Source organism: Mesoplodon bidens (genome assembly GCF_964165515.1).
Source record: "Mesoplodon bidens genome assembly, chromosome: 5".
Classification (NCBI taxonomy): Eukaryota; Metazoa; Chordata; class Mammalia; order Artiodactyla; family Ziphiidae; genus Mesoplodon; species Mesoplodon bidens.
Genome location: NC_138161.1, coordinates 4,943,416 through 4,959,105, shown reverse-complemented (window position 1 = coordinate 4,959,105; position 15,690 = coordinate 4,943,416). Strand labels below are relative to the sequence as shown.

The 15,690-nt window shown below is 41.3% G+C and overlaps 1 protein-coding gene across 1 annotated transcript in view; it reads left to right on the top strand.

The window, feature by feature from the left end:
* Positions 1 to 15,690, top strand: part of BACE2 (beta-secretase 2) — an 88,247-nt gene that overhangs the window by 63,908 nt on the left and 8,649 nt on the right. The window contains exons 7-8 of the mRNA XM_081235296.1: positions 751 to 900; positions 5,176 to 5,344. Of these exons, the coding sequence (XP_081091422.1) occupies positions 751 to 900; positions 5,176 to 5,344 (319 nt within the window). The remainder of the gene's footprint in view (positions 1 to 750; positions 901 to 5,175; positions 5,345 to 15,690) is intronic.

Sequence of the window (15,690 nt, the reverse complement as noted above, 5' to 3'; positions counted from 1 at the left end):
GAGAAAGATGTTCCAGAAGAGCAGGGAGCCCCCGCAGGGCTCTGCACCAGTAGGAGGCTTACTGGGCTCAGGGAATTTATAGGGAAGTTGATGCCCAAAAGGGCCTTGAGCACCACATTTAAGATCTGGTCTGTCTTCTAAAGGGTATTGCCTACTACAGTGTGACCTTGGGCGAGTTATTTCATTTCTCTGAGCGTTGGTTTCCTCATCCGTAAAGTGGAGGGGATGATGTCACTGCCCTGATGAGGGTGTTTGAGGATTAAAGTTCTTAGTGCTGCGAAGTGCTCCTAGGACTGCCTGATACCAGTGAGTCTTCCACGTGCCTCGGTAATTTTGTTTGTTTGTTTGTTTGTTTGTTTGTTTTGCTGTACGCGGGCCTCTCAAAGTTGTGGCCTCTCCCATTGTGGAGCACAGGCTCCAGACGCGCAGGCTCAGCGGCCATGGCTCATGGGCCCAGCCGCTCCGCGGCACGTGGGATCTTCCCGGACCGGGGCACGAACCCGTGTCCCCTGCATCGGCAGGTGGACTCTCAACCACTGCGCCACCAGGGAAGCCCTGCCTCGGTAATTTTAATAATTGTGATTTTGTCATCGCCATCACTCTTTCAGAGGACTGATGTCTTGCTTTGCGTCCAAATTAAGCAGTGTTTAGCGCCATGGGCCTCTGGCAAGGTAATGAGGAGAGCTGAGAGCTGCTTCCTGTGTTGTGCCAGACTTGTCATTGTTTGTTATGTGATCTTGTTTTGTCTAGATTCCAGAATTCTCTGATGGTTTCTGGACGGGGTCCCAGCTGGCATGCTGGACAAATTCTGAAACACCTTGGTCTTATTTCCCTAAAATCTCCATCTACCTGAGAGACGAGAACTCCAGCCGATCATTCCGCATAACTATCCTGCCTCAGGTATGAACTTGGACTGTGTTTCCTCTTTTTAACATGGAACGTGCAAAACTAAAGCCCTTCATGCATCATGAGTGCATTTCAATATCACACCTGTATTAGGTAGCAATTGCCACGATAATGCTGCATAACAAACAACCACAAAATCCAGCGGCTTTAATCAGTGAGCTTATATTTCTGCTCGTGAGTCTGGGCAGGTCTGCTGGTCTCGGCTGGCTTGCTCACATGGTCTCTGGTCAGCTGGTGGTTGGCCAGGGATAGGTTGGCCTTGGCTTAGGATGATCTCCGACGGCCACACTTGCATATCTGGTGGCTCGATTGGTGCAGGGATGGGGCCCTTGTCTCTCACCACCCAGCAGCTGCCTCAGACAGTGGCAGCGGGATTCTGTGAGAGAGAAAAGAAACCTGCAGGTGCTCCTGAAGTCGAGGCCCTGGGACTGGCCACCACCTCTTGCATATGTTTCCCAAACCAGGCCAGGGGCAGCCCAGATAACCGGGGTGGGGACGTAGACACCACCTCCCAAGGGGAAGAGCTGCAAGGTCACATCACAAGGGTGTGGCTACAAGGAAAGTTAAGAATTGAGGCCATTTTTGCAGAATCTACCACAACATCAATATATGTTTACTTCTGATTCATTTATGAATACAGACAAACACTGGATGCTCAGAGATGGAAACATCCGTTTTTCCATATTCAGTAAATCGTTGATTCCTCCTCCATCCTAAGCATCTTGTTACATAGACCAAGTTCCATCTTCCCCCGTCATGTGTCTCACCTCTTCCTTCCCCTCTCCATCCCCAGAACTCTCACTCACATCCCCTCTCACTACCACCTCAGGACCCTCCAGCATGCCCTCCACACACCCCCACCCTCTCCTCCTTCTAAAACTATCGCCAGATTCATCTAGCTAAGCCACAGCTCTCCACCCCACTACTGCAGTCCTGGAGGCCTCATTTGCCAGTGTGGCTCTCCATGGCCTCACGGGACCCGTGCTGACTCCCCAGCGTATTTCCTGCTGCGCCCTTGACCCTCCACTCTTGGTGGCTCTCCTGCAGCCCTGGGTGCCCGCTGCCATCTCCTCGCCTTTGCTTCCGCCACCCCCCCTGCCTGAAATGCCCCCTCCTCCCCACTCCATCTGTGTATCCACATTCTTCCCATCCTTTAAGACCCAGTGCAAACAACCCCTCTTTGTTGAACCTCTGCTGAGCAGAATGACCCATTTGTGAGCTTGCCCTTCAAACTCATAATGCATGTTTTCTAGTCTACTCCTCTGGCCCGGGATCATATCTTCAGGGTAGAGTTTATGCCTTTGGCTTTTTCGTTTGACTTGTTTTTTCTCTCATCACACACACACACACTTATATTTCTTCCCCCATTCAATTCTTAATTCCTTGAAGATGAGAACCATGAGATTTAAAGATCATCCTTCCTTCCCTAGCACTGCCATGTGGTAGACGGTGGTGCATAACAACAACTGTTTGTTGAATAGACAGATCAATGTGTCTTTGTTGCAGTTTTTGCTGAATTTGGGATAAAGGCGTGGGACTGGGGGACAGGGAAAGAGGAATAATTTCCGAAGAAAAAAGTAAATGATAATTTGGCTTTTCCCCATTCTCAACTTTATATGGGGGGGAAGTGCATTCCAGAAATGGAGAGTTGTAGGGGAAAGGATTGAAAGCTTTATGAGAAATACAGCCCAACAGAAGACACATACGCTGAGAGCCGGAAGCTTGGGTTATATTCTCAGCACTGCCCTTGACTCACACTATAATTCTGAACAAATCACTTAGCCCTTTCTGTGTCAGTCTCTTTAATTATAAAAGAGAAATAATAATACTTGCCAAAGATGTTTTCAGAAGAGTGCAATATCCTTGGATGAACAGCACTGCATAGAGTGAGGTTAGAATGATATGTTTTCAGCATCTTTAAAATAATGTGCTCTTGATGATTAAATTTTGGTCAGCCCAACAGCAAAATGTGGATGTTATTTCATCACTGCGATTTGTAACAAAAGTTGAAACCCAGCTTGAGGACAGAGGTGAATGTGAACTGGAGAATAAATGGCATGTGGGTTGAGTCAACAGTCAGGGACTCATAGGAAGTAGGAGGAAAGCAGGCATGCAGGGGGAAATCTATAATTATGTCCAGGGCAGGCAGAGCTGAAGGTCCGCTGGAGACCGTCAGCCACTTTTAGGGCTGAGCACTGGGTGAGCGTGAAGATATAATGAGGGGTGTTTGGGAGTGTTGCATTTAATTTGCATAACTCTGGATAAGAATTCAGTTTTATTCTCACTTCTAAGACTGTAGATATCTTTTGTCTAATTTTGACATGTCCACATTTTCACTTTTTAAAAATCTGCTTTCCCGTGTTTTCCTGATTTCTTATTCACCGTCCCAATCCCGTTTGCTTTCCATTGCCTTGTTGAGAAAGGATGGCAGTTATGAACCATTACCCGATGAGAACCTCACAAGCCCACCCCTGGGAACAGCGCTGGGGGTCCCCTCCTAACACCCCAGCTTTTCCCAACTGAAGCCCTTCCTAACATTCAGGGCAATCATCAAGGCTCCTTGTCACCAAAGTTTTAGAATGAGGCCCCTACCCAGGACCGTTCAGGCATCAGCAGCAGTAGATGGGCGATTGATTGCTAGTGCAGAAGAGTCATGCCAAAACACAGTGTGTCCATCCCCAGACTATTTTCCAGAAACACATGGGCTGAATCCTATTTGGCCTGTCTAAAAAAGCAGCCCCCAAGCCCAGCCCACAGGCAAATTCTGATTTTTTTTCATATAATCCTAAAAACGTAAATAGTTTCAGTCTAAATACCACCGGTTTGTCTATTTGTGCTATTTTAGTTAGAAGGCAGGCATTTTATTCTGAGACCCAGCAATACTGGAGCTTTCCCAACATGTTACAGAATTTACAGTCTTGAATTTTTATTGGAAGTCAGCTGGCACGCACACAGGACAGAGGGAAAGATACAAATTCAGTTTGCATCATGTTTGTATCCGTGTCATCATTTGCATTTTATTTGGTGATTTTGGGGGGTTTTATTATGGAATTAATTCATTCAAAGGTAGGAATGTGTATGTGTGTGTGTGTGTGTGTGTGTTCTAGGACCTGCTTACAGAGCCCTAAATGGAAGTGTTTCGGTGGTAGCCAAGTGTATCCGCCACCTTTTCTTAATTTACGTTGACCCTCAGGAGAAGTTGTCTATTTCAGCACACTGCTCAAGCTCATTCATTTAATACCCATTTGCTGAGGCCCTACTATGTGCCCGGCATATACTAGATGCCTAGGTGCCAAGACTATAGTTAAGAATAGGATGGGGGGCTTCCCTGGTGGCGCAGTGGTTGAGAATCTGCCTGCTAACTCAGGGGACACGGGTTCGAGCCCTGGTCTGGGAGGATCCCACATGCCGGGGAGCAACTAGGCCCGTGAGCCACAACTACTGAGCCTGCACGTCTGGAGCCTGTGCTCCGCAACAAGAGAGGCCGCGATAGTGAGAGGCCCGCGCACCACGATGAAGAGTGGCCCCTGCTTGCCACAACTAGAGAAAGCCCCCGCACAGGAGTGAAGACCCAACACAGCCAAAAATAAATAAAAATGAAATTAATAAACTCCTACCCCCAACATCTTCTTAAAAAAAAAAAAAAGAATAGGATGATTCCTTGCCTTGAGGAAGGGTTTACAGACAGACATCCATCAGTGCAGGGTTCTAACTGCTGGACTCACCACCTGGACATGGCAGCTGCTTTGATGTCCAGCAGGGTTATGACTCTGGGAACAGTCCTGGCGTGTCCTTGCTCACCTTCATGCCTTGAGACCCCTTTCCCTCCGGTCTTCCCTGCACATGGCAAGTGCACTGATGTTCTTCTTCCTCACGTGTCAGTTTGATCATGTACGTTTTGATCATGCAGGGAGCGTGTGCTGTTACTCATCTTTGTATCGCTGGTACTAAAGACAGCATCTAGGCCTTACTAAGGGCTCCGTAAGTGCTGAGCACGTAGACAACAGATGGATGGACAGACAGATAGACATCTCCTGGATGGGTGTACCTGTGTACAGTCAGAGGTGGTGTGCATGTTCCTGTCACTTCAGTAGTGTTTATCACCAGGCACATGGTCCCAGCTCCTGGATGTCAGGGCTGGTGGCATCCTCTCCATTCTCCGTAGCTCCCAGGGCACCTTGGAGAGTCTGAGCACACGGCAGCCTCAACAGTTTTGTGACATGTTGCCTGATTTGTGTTTTTTCTTGTTTGCTCCTTCCTCTTCAACAGCTTTACATTCAGCCCATGATGGGGGCTGGCTTGAATTATGAATGTTATCGATTCGGCATTTCACCTTCCGCAAACGCGCTGGTGATTGGTGCTACCGTGATGGAGGGCTTCTATGTGGTCTTTGACAGAGCTCGGAAGAGGGTGGGCTTCGCAGCCAGCCCCTGTGCAGGTAAGCAATGCTTGAATTGGACAGGGGGCCCTCACAAGAGCACCTGATGTCAGATAACTGACTTGGAATCAGTTCTTGATGATGAATCAGTTGCCATTGAATTCTTTCACTCATGCCTGTCTCAGAGATCAAAGTCGTATCCTCAAAGGGTACTGGGGGATTGCGGAGAGGAATAAGTGAGAATAACCCATGTCAGACTTTTAGTCCAGTGCTTGACACGTGGCAAATGTGCAATAAATGTTAGTCATTGCAGTTATCTCTCATATTAAACTTAAAACGGCATCTCATACCAGGAATAAAAATACTCTGTGGGGCCTTGGGGATGAATTACAGTTTTTGGACAGTAAAAACAAAATGAATAAAAAAGAAAATGCATAGATAAGCTGTGTGTATTTTCTTCCTCAAAGATATCCTCATTATGAAATCAGAGGTAAGTGCCTGTCATTGCTATTTCTAGAAATCCTAAAATCGTGAGTGCATTTTTCTCATAGTATTTTTTTGAAGAGATGCTGTGAGGGTGACACAGCAGCATTATTCGGTGAAGTCTAGCTTGAGGATTGGGTGGATCTTCAGAGAAACCAGGAGAGCACAGTAAAGTTGATAGGATGGTTAAACCCCTTCCACTTGGAAATGTCACAGAGTTAGCAGCTTGCTTGAAATGAAGTGTTCCCACAGCACACGATTTAGAGGGAGAATCAGGTACTTCTGACTGATAGCCCGAGCTAGCGAGGAGAAGGCAAATCACAGAAGTGGCAGGAGATGGGGTCGCTGGAGGGATGGAGAAAGTGCGGGCACCAGGGCGGAGGCCGAGAGAGATGCCGTGCTCAGGATAGCGTTTCAGAGGACTGAAAATGTCCCAGTACGTTGGCTTTGGGGTCAGGAACAGAAGGGAATCCCCAAGTTGTACTGGTAACATGCTAAGGGGGAGAACAAGAAATGTGAGGTAGAAAAAGAACAGACAACAAAAAGATATAACAGAAGAAAATCAAGGGTTGTAGTGAAATACAAGACTGCCATGTAGTGAAGGAAAGGAAATATGAACTTGATGAAGAAAAAAGCCTTAGACATTAGATGTCGTTGTATGACAGGCAGGGATGCTGGCTGACCATGCTGGTAGCCTGTACTCGGACCAGACCTTCACTCTGACCTAAAACCAGCTGGGGGGTTTGGAGGCAAACAGAGGAGGTGAGGGTACACAGGCAAAATGCCAAATGATCAGAGCTGATTTATTCAGGAGGTGAGGCTTCAGTTCTTATTTCTTACTACCTAAACCGTGGCCTTAAGATAGAGGCCCAGTAAAAAAAGCAGGTCAGTGATGCTTCATATTCTTGTTTCAACATGCTGCCTATTCCCACGAAGTAAAAGAATTTGGAGAACAGAAAAAGAGAAATATTCAATGGAAAAATTACGTATTAGGCCAATTCATATTCTATATAAATAAAATCATCGAACCCCAGGTACATATTTGATATCTGGCAATATAGCTTCTTAAATATCAGTGCAGATTTCTTTGTGTTAGTGAACAGGCTTGGAATCCTTGAGACTTGACGTTTTCTTTTTATCTTAGTCATGAGTGAATGTTTACCTTTTAGCTGTGTATGAACTCTTTCAACCTGTTAGATTAGCACTGAAAGAGAGCTTTCTCTGTGGCGTTACCTGGGACTGTACCACCTGGAACACCACTGTATCTCCCAGCTGTGACTCTTTCGCTTCTTCTAACCCAGAGGATCTAAGAACTACAGCAATTTCCCCACAGTTTCCGTTCTCTTGTTAAATACCATTAAAGTAGAGGCTACGATGGCAACAGCTGTTATATCATCCACTTCACTTAATACCTCAGAGAGCATAATCAGCGTATGTTTCCCTAGTGAATTACTGTTGGAAATAGTTGAATATTAAGTGTCTCTTAGCAGACCGTCTCTTGCACTTCATCATGAATTCTTTGTTAGGTGCTCTTATACAATTTTTTGTGGCTATTTTTTTTAAATGTACTTAAGGTCTTGGTACTTAAACATTAGATTTTACCAGCAGTGGGAATATACTCTGATATGTCTCCTCTTTAGTGCAAATTGTTTAGCCACTAAAGTAATTACTTCCCTCAGGGCAGCAATTAGGAGCTAGACAGTGGTCTAAATAAAGCACCATAGTAAGTGGAAGAGATATCCTGCCTTTCTTTTTCTTTTTAAAAGTGTTTATTCTTAAGTTATAGCATGTTTTAAATAAGAAAACGTTTTCAATTGCAAGAAATCATGTATTGTGTACACACTTGGGAACACCCAGATTTAACAAATGCTAACATTTTGTTATGTTTTCTTCAAAAATTTTTCATAGAAATAAACATACATATAGCCCCATGCCACTGCCTTCCCCAGAATTACTCTTTATCCTGAAATCTGTGTATATTCTTCTCCTAATTACCACACACTTATAATTTCACTTCGTAGTTATAACTACCTTGGATTAGTTATCCATTGCTGGATAACAATTACCCCCAATTTAGCAGCATTCCATGGCCTTGTGCAGGTGCCTAGGGTCAGGAATTGAGAGGGGGCGTAGCTGGTGGTTCTGGCCCATGGTCTCTTGTGAGGCTGCAACCACCTGAAGGCTGGCGGGTCCACTTCCAAGTTCACTCACGTGGTTGTTGGCAGGAGTCCTCTTTCCTCACCATCTGGACCTCATCCCCGGCCTGCCTGAATGTCCTCAAGGTAGGACATTGACCACCCCAGAGCAAGTGATCCCAGAGAGAGAGAGAGAGAGAGAGAGCACGCAACAGAGTCCCCCAAACAAAAGCCACAGCCCTTTTATAACCTAGTCTTAGAAGTGCCGTGTTATCACTCTTCTGGTCACACAGAGCAACCCTGGTTCTATACTACTTGGGAAGGGACTACACGGAGTAGATATCAGGCAGCAGGGGTCACTGGGGGTCATCTTAGAACCTGCCTACTGTATACTTATAAATGAGTACCTATACCAAAACGTAGGTTCGTTTGTTTTGGTGTTTTGGCATTTTTAAATTTATATGAATGCCTTAGTGCTGTGCCTATTTCTTGTCAACTTGCTCTGATTGCTCAACTTTACATTTGGTAGAATTTCCATGTTGAAATGAGTACTAGGTCATTCATTTTGACCGCTGTGTAGTATTCCATTGTGAGAATATACCCAGCTTACTTACCCACTCTGGCCTTGAGTAACATTTGGGTTGTTTCTGATATTTCAACTGTGTTGAACATCTTTGTGCACGTGAGTGAGATCTTCTGGAAATGGAATTTCTAGGTGATTTGTTATGCCAGCCTTCAGTGTTACTGCCTGCTGACTAATTTGTCTTCCAAGTAGCTGGACCACCAAAGTTATACAAGAATTTTCATCCCCTCAAAGTATTCTCAGATTTGTTTTGTTTTGTTTTCTTTTTTGCCAATATATGTGTGAAATAGTGCTACATTTTAATTAACTGCTCCTGAGATGACATAACTTTTCATATGTCTATGGGATGGTTAAGCTTTTTCTCTGATAGTGAGTTTTTCTATTAACAGCTTGTGCACATTTTTCTAATTATTTTTTATTGACATACATAAGTTCTTTATATACTTTAGATACTAATTTTCTGAGTTATATGCATGACACATATTTTCTCCTAATCTCTCTGGCTTTTCTTGGGTTTTGTGTCTTTTATTTACATCTTTAATTTAATGAAGTAAAATTTACTAATCCCTTTTTATAGCTCCTATTCTGTACTTTGAGAAATTCTTCCTTTCTCTAAAAAAATAGAGATTTTTCTTCTAAAGGTACTTTATACTTTTGTTTCATTTTCTTCTAAAATGTGAAGTAGGAATCTAATTTTTATGAGGCCACTGAATTTTCTCAGCATCATTTATTGAATATATGTTTTCCCACTGATTTTTTCAATATTTTATTGTAAAAAAAATTTAATATACAAAAAAGACTAAAAATAATATAATAATGTCCTGCATACTGACCATCTAGACTTAATTTTAACATTTTGCCATGTATCAGTATGTGTATATGTATATATATATTTTTTGCTGAACCATTTGCAAATAAGTTTCAGATATCATGACATTTCACCCCTAAATATGTCATTGTTCATCTCTTAAAAATAAGTACATTCGGGCTTCCCTGGTGGCGCGGTGGTTGGGAGTCCGCCTGCCGATGCAGGGGACACGGGTTCGTGCCCCGGCCCGGGAGGATCCCACATGCCGCGGAGAGGCTGGGCCTGTGAGCCATGGCCGCTGAGCCTGCGCGTCCGGAGCCTGTGCTCCGTGATGGGAGAGGCCACAACAGTGAGAGACCCGCTTAAAAAAAGAAAAAAAAGTACATTCTCCTACCTAACCATAATATCAGTATGACACCTAAAAAGGTAACAATATTTACCTAATATCATATAATATCTAAGCCATATTCAAATTTCCCCAGTTGTCCCAAAAATGTTTTCCTTAGCTTTTATTTTTTTTGAAGGCCAGTTGTATTATAGAATGTATCATACTCAGATTCATCTGAGTATTTCCTGATGGTATCATTTAACATTTTTGTTTAATATCTATTCATATTTCCTGGAAACTTAGGACTAGAGGCTTGATTAGATTCAGGTTAAATATTTTTTACAAGGTACCTACTGAATTTTAATAATTTCTTTGTCGTGTATATATATCTGGGTCTATTTCTGAGCATTCTATTCTGTCCCAACAGGGATAGTTGTGTATCTCTGTGCTATAGCATATGGTTTTCACTTCTGTAGTTTATAATAAGATTCAATATCTGGTAGGTGTTTGACTCTTCTCCTTATTCTTCTTTAAAATTGTCCTGGCTACTTTTATCCTGTTATTCAGCTTGTCAAGATCCCTGAAGAATCATATTGAGATTTTGATCAGAACTACATTGAATTTATAGATTAACTTGAGAAGGCATCCAATTTCTACTGTATGAGTCTTTCGCCCATGAATGTACTAAATCTCATTTGTTTAGGTCATCTTTGATGTCCTACAGCAAGGTCCTGTGGTTTTCTCTAAAAAGGTCTTACATGTATACTTATTACTAGATACCTCTTAGCGCTTACTGTTATTATAGATGAGCTTATTTAAAATTGTATTTTCGAATGGATTACTTGGTATACAGGCTTTCCATTTTATTGTCTAGTAATCTGTCCAGCTGCCTTGCTGAATTCTCCGTTTTTTAAACAGTTGTTAGAATCACTTGGATTCTCTTTGGAAAGGTAGATGATCTGCAAATAATATGCTTTTTAGCATTTCTAATCTTTTATCTTTTAGTTATTTTTCTTTTTCTGATGCTTTTAGAGACACTATTGAATAGAAAATAGTGATGGACATTTCTCCTTACTTTAATGGGGGTGATTAAAATACTTCACCATTGAGCATAATGGATGGGTTAGGTTTGTGAAGTCCCTTCCAATCCTCAATTAAGGGATTCCTACTTGCTGACATTGTTTAGTATGAATTTTAAAAAGCTGCTCAACAGTTTCTACCAATGTTAAAAATACTCCTACTCAATGACCCAGCAAATTTCACTCTTAGCTATATGCAAAGGAGAAGTGAATGTGTATGTCCACTGAAAGACTTGACCAGAAACAGCTTTATTCATAAAACTAACCAAAGTGCTGCATTCATGATAATTACATAAAACTATCATTTTCGTCAAACTAAAAACAGTCCAAAGTCCTTCAAAGGAGAATGGATAAATAAATGGTCATCCTTCCAGTCACTGGGACACTACACAGCAATTTTCTTTCTGCTGCAGAATGTACTTTAGGATTTCTCTTATAAAAGTCTGTGAAAGGTAACTTTTATTTTGCCACACCTCTTGAATCATAATTTAGCTGTGTGTGGAATTTAGGTCAACCGTTTTCCCTTAGTGTTCTGGAGATGCTATGTTATTACTCTCCTGCCATCATAATTGCTGGTGAAAAGACTCCAGGGGGTTTCAGTTGTTATACCTTTAAGGGTAATCTATTCCTTCTCTCTGGGTGCTGTTGAGACTTCTTTTATTTTAAATTTTTAGCGTTCTGAACTTTCACCATGATACATCTAGATATAGATTATTTTTTCATCTTGCTCAAAACGCATTGTGCTCTCTGATTCTGATAACTCATGTTCTTTGTCATCAACCCTAGGAAATTCTCAGCTGTATCTCCACACCCATTCTTCTACTCTCGTCTAATCTCCTATGAAATAAATTTTGGGAGTTCTCGATATTTCCTCCATAACCCTTGACCTTTCATTCATATTTTCTTTGCTGCGTTTTGTGTAGGTTCCTCAGGCACATCTTATATTGGTCTAGTTCTCTCTTCAGCTGTGTTCAATCTATTTAACCTATTCTGTGAGTTTTAAATTATATTGACTGTATTTTTCATTTTCAGAAATTCTATTTTGTACTTTCTCAAATGTACTAGTTTACTTTTCTGTAGTGGCCTGTAATAATTTAGTTGTGGCTTGTATTTCCTTTATCTCCTTTATCATTTTTTATTTAATTTTAAAAAACGGCTGGGTAATATTCAAAAGGTACAGTGATTTATACAGCACCCCACTCTCTCAGATTCAATCACATGAGGACATAAAATCTTCCCTCCTTATTACTTTTTTGAGCTTCATGATCTCCTATTGCATGGGTGTTTCCTAATTTGTTTAATTAATCTTTATTGATAGGCATTTATGTTGTTTCTAATCTTTTGTTGTTACAACAGTGCTGCAATGGATACCGTTTATTTATGTCTATTCACAGATAAGAAAGTATACTTCCAGGTTGGATAACTAGAAGTAGAATTACTGGGTTGAAGGGTATATCATTTGTAATCTTGGTGAATATTGTCACATTGCTTTCCATAGAGGTTATACTCGCTTATACCTGACTATACTAGTTCTCTAGCAATGTATGTGATGGCCTGTTTCTCCAGTCAGACTCACCAACATAGTGACGCACTTTGGGGAATTTTGCCAATCTGATAGGTGAAAAAAGATCATCTCAGTGCAGTTTTAATTGTATTGCTTTATATGGGTGAGGTTGAGTTTCTTTTCATATATCTGAGGGTGTTTGTTTTTCCTTTTCTGTGATCTATCCACTCCTGTCTTTTCCCCATTTTTTTCTGTTGGGTTTTTAGTTTTTGGTGTCATTTTATAAGAGCTCTTTATGTCTTCATTTGTCTGGAAGAAGAAAGGCTAAAATTTATATCTCAATCGGAAATTATTTTTAAACTTTGCTTCTGATGAATTTTAGTGTAAAAAATGTTACCTTTATGCATGTAAACATATCAATCTTTTGCTTTAAGTTTCTTGGGTTCAATGTCCCTTTTTAAATTACCTTTCTCACTAAAATTATTTTGTGAGTTATTTAAGTATATACTTCTATGTGTGATTTCCCTTGGCATAGAATGTACAGATTAAATCTTTTCTCCCCAAGATGACTACCAGATTGTTTCTGTAACATTTATCAAATGATCTATCTTTTCTTGACTAATTTGAAATCCCACTATTACTGCACACCAAATTCGAGTAAATATTTGGGAGATATGTATTTATTTCTGGGTTCCCTATTTTGTTCCATTGATTTGTTGTATAGTATTAGTTTCCTTTTATTGTTCTTTTTTCAAAACTTCCCTGGTAGTCTTAATTTTCTTTTTCTTTATGAACTTTTTTTTTAACATCTTTATTGGAGTATAATTGCTTTATAGTGGTTTTTATGAACTTTTGAATCAGCTTGTTTAGTTAAAGAAATAATGTTGTTGGTATTTTAGTGAGTTTTTAATCCCTTTAAACACAGCTGTTGTATAAGGCAAGCAGATTGTTGTATTTTGTATCATTGATAGAGAACTAATCTCCTTGTTTTTGTGTCTGCTGACTGTTCTCTCCTCATGAATGTTTTTTCTCACTTGGTTTGTAATTTTTTATTGTGAGCTTATCTTTAGTGAGAGTGTTTTGTTTTGTTTTGTTTTTTCCAATCTGAGAGAGTTCAGTGCACTTTGGGTTGTAAAAATGTTCCTATAAAGCAATTTGCATTTTTCTGTTGAGTGTTTTTCAAACCATGAGAAGTATAGTGTTTCTACACCAAGTTGTGTAAATTTAGATGCCAGCCATGATTTAGGTATTGGTTTTGAGGTTCTGTTTCTCATGGGACAGTCTTTCTTGCACTCAGTTTCCACCCTCCTCAAACCTCAGACAGAGTCAGGCTTCCTTGTTGGTAGAGTTTTCCTGGCTCCCTGTACTGATGGGCCAGACTTTTGCTGGCATTTTGTCTCTAGCACCCATGTCCTTGGTGCTGGGGTCAAGTCTTCTGTCTACCCCCAACTCGTTGGGAATTGGAACCTAGCCCTAAGGCCTATTTCTGAGCTCAGCTACAAATTTAAAATTAAGGGTTGTTTTTGTCCTCATTTCTGTGTGTTATAACAGGAGAGAGTTCTACCTTTGCACCAACCAGAACTTGAAAATCTTTGGGAGCTACCCTTCTCCCCTAGAGTCTTTATTTTGGTTTTCATAATAATCTGTGTTTGTCAGACAACACTTAGTTTATGGGATTAGGCTTCTCTATAAGGGTTGGGGTGGGAAAGAGGGCAGTGAGTGGGAGCTCTTTGATTAGAATCTCCTGGGGAGCTTTTTAAAATATGCATGGTCTACATCCTCACCTCCTTTTTCAGCCAAGGTATACAAGAATGGTGGTGGGTGGGTGCGTGATGGGTATTTTGGAAGAAGATCCCCAGATGCTTCTCTTCTGCTGCCCCTGCTTCTCCTCAACTCACCCTCCACTCCTACGGACAGTCACTATTCTAGTCTCAGATCAGAGCCAGATAAACAAGGTGGCAGTCGTGGTGTGTCATGGAGATGGCCAGCCTGGGTCTGCAGCACATAGTCGCACATACCTGGAACAGGTACCGGGGACTGGGGCACATTCACCTGCCTCTCTGTTGCCTGGACCAAATGTCCTATAGCTAGGAAAATAGTAGCGTGTTAAAATTGACAACTTTCTCTTAATGTATCCAAAGCTTCTGAAATACCACCCATCTCTTTTTATAGATTGAGACATTTAGCACCCAAGAACTGTATAGATTTCAGCTTAGACAATTTGAGACACATCATGGATTGTGGCAGTCGTTTAACTGTGAATTTTCTTTGCGGCAGGTTGAAACTGGATATTCTGGTTCATGTTTAAAAATAGGAAAGTTAGCTATTAAGAACAGAGTCTCAGAGATATGCCTCTGCCATCTACTTAGAGTACAACCAAAAGATGCCAAAGCCAAGGGCCCCCAAAGACATAGATTAGGCAGCACTGCTTCCTCATTTTACAGAAAAGAACACTGAGGCTTTGGGATGGTAAGTGGCTTCACATGGTTTCAGAGCAAAACGATACTGAATCCATTGCACCGGTCCTATAACTCCAGGACACTCTTCCAGGTAAACCACGTCCACTCAGAAAGCATCTCAGTACCAACTAATCCATGGGAGGGGATGGGTCACTTCATTTTGTATGCTGTGGTGGAAAAGACCTGACTACTATAATTTTTATAGTTGGTAAAGGAGCTGTCTTCCTCAGGCACTCATTATCAGCTGGGTCCTGACCTTCTAGGAGACAAGACAGAAAATTCATAATTCAAATTTTAACCCAAGCCCTTGATGAAAGAATTTAAAGTAACAGTGTATTAACAGCTGACATTTAGTAAACACTGACCTTAGTCCAGGCACCCTGCTAAGTGCTTAACTCCTATTGACTTGGTTATCTATACAACAACACTGTGCTATTATTGGCTTCACTTTACAGATGGGGAAACTGCGGGGCAAAGAAGTTCAGTAACTTGACCAAAATGACACAGCTCATAAGCAGCAGCTAGGACTTGCACCCCAGGGACCATGCTGTTAGCCACAGCACACTATGGCCTCTCATAAATAGATCCAATGTGAAAAGTGAAAATCTGTTCTGTGACCACAGAATTAGTAGTATGTGTAATAAATGCAAATCAGTGAATGGCATTTCTAGAAAATATTCTCCAGAAGTAATTTTAAATCAACTTTCCTTTAACATTGGGTGGCTGGTGAGCAAATGTGAGAAGGCTGTTGTTTCCAGATAATACATTATGTCTGACAACCTTAAATTGGGGCTAGTTCTCAAAAACTTTTAAAAAAACACATAACTTTTCTGATTATAAAAATAATACATGTACGTTAAAGAAAATTTGATGATGTTGGGTTTTTTTTTTTTTACTATTTTTATTGTATTTGTATATATGTACAGATGGTCCTAGATTTATGGTGGTTTGACTTGAGATTTTTTGACTTTATGATGGTGTGAAAGCCATATGCATTCAGTAGAAAGCTTACTTTGAGGTGTGGATT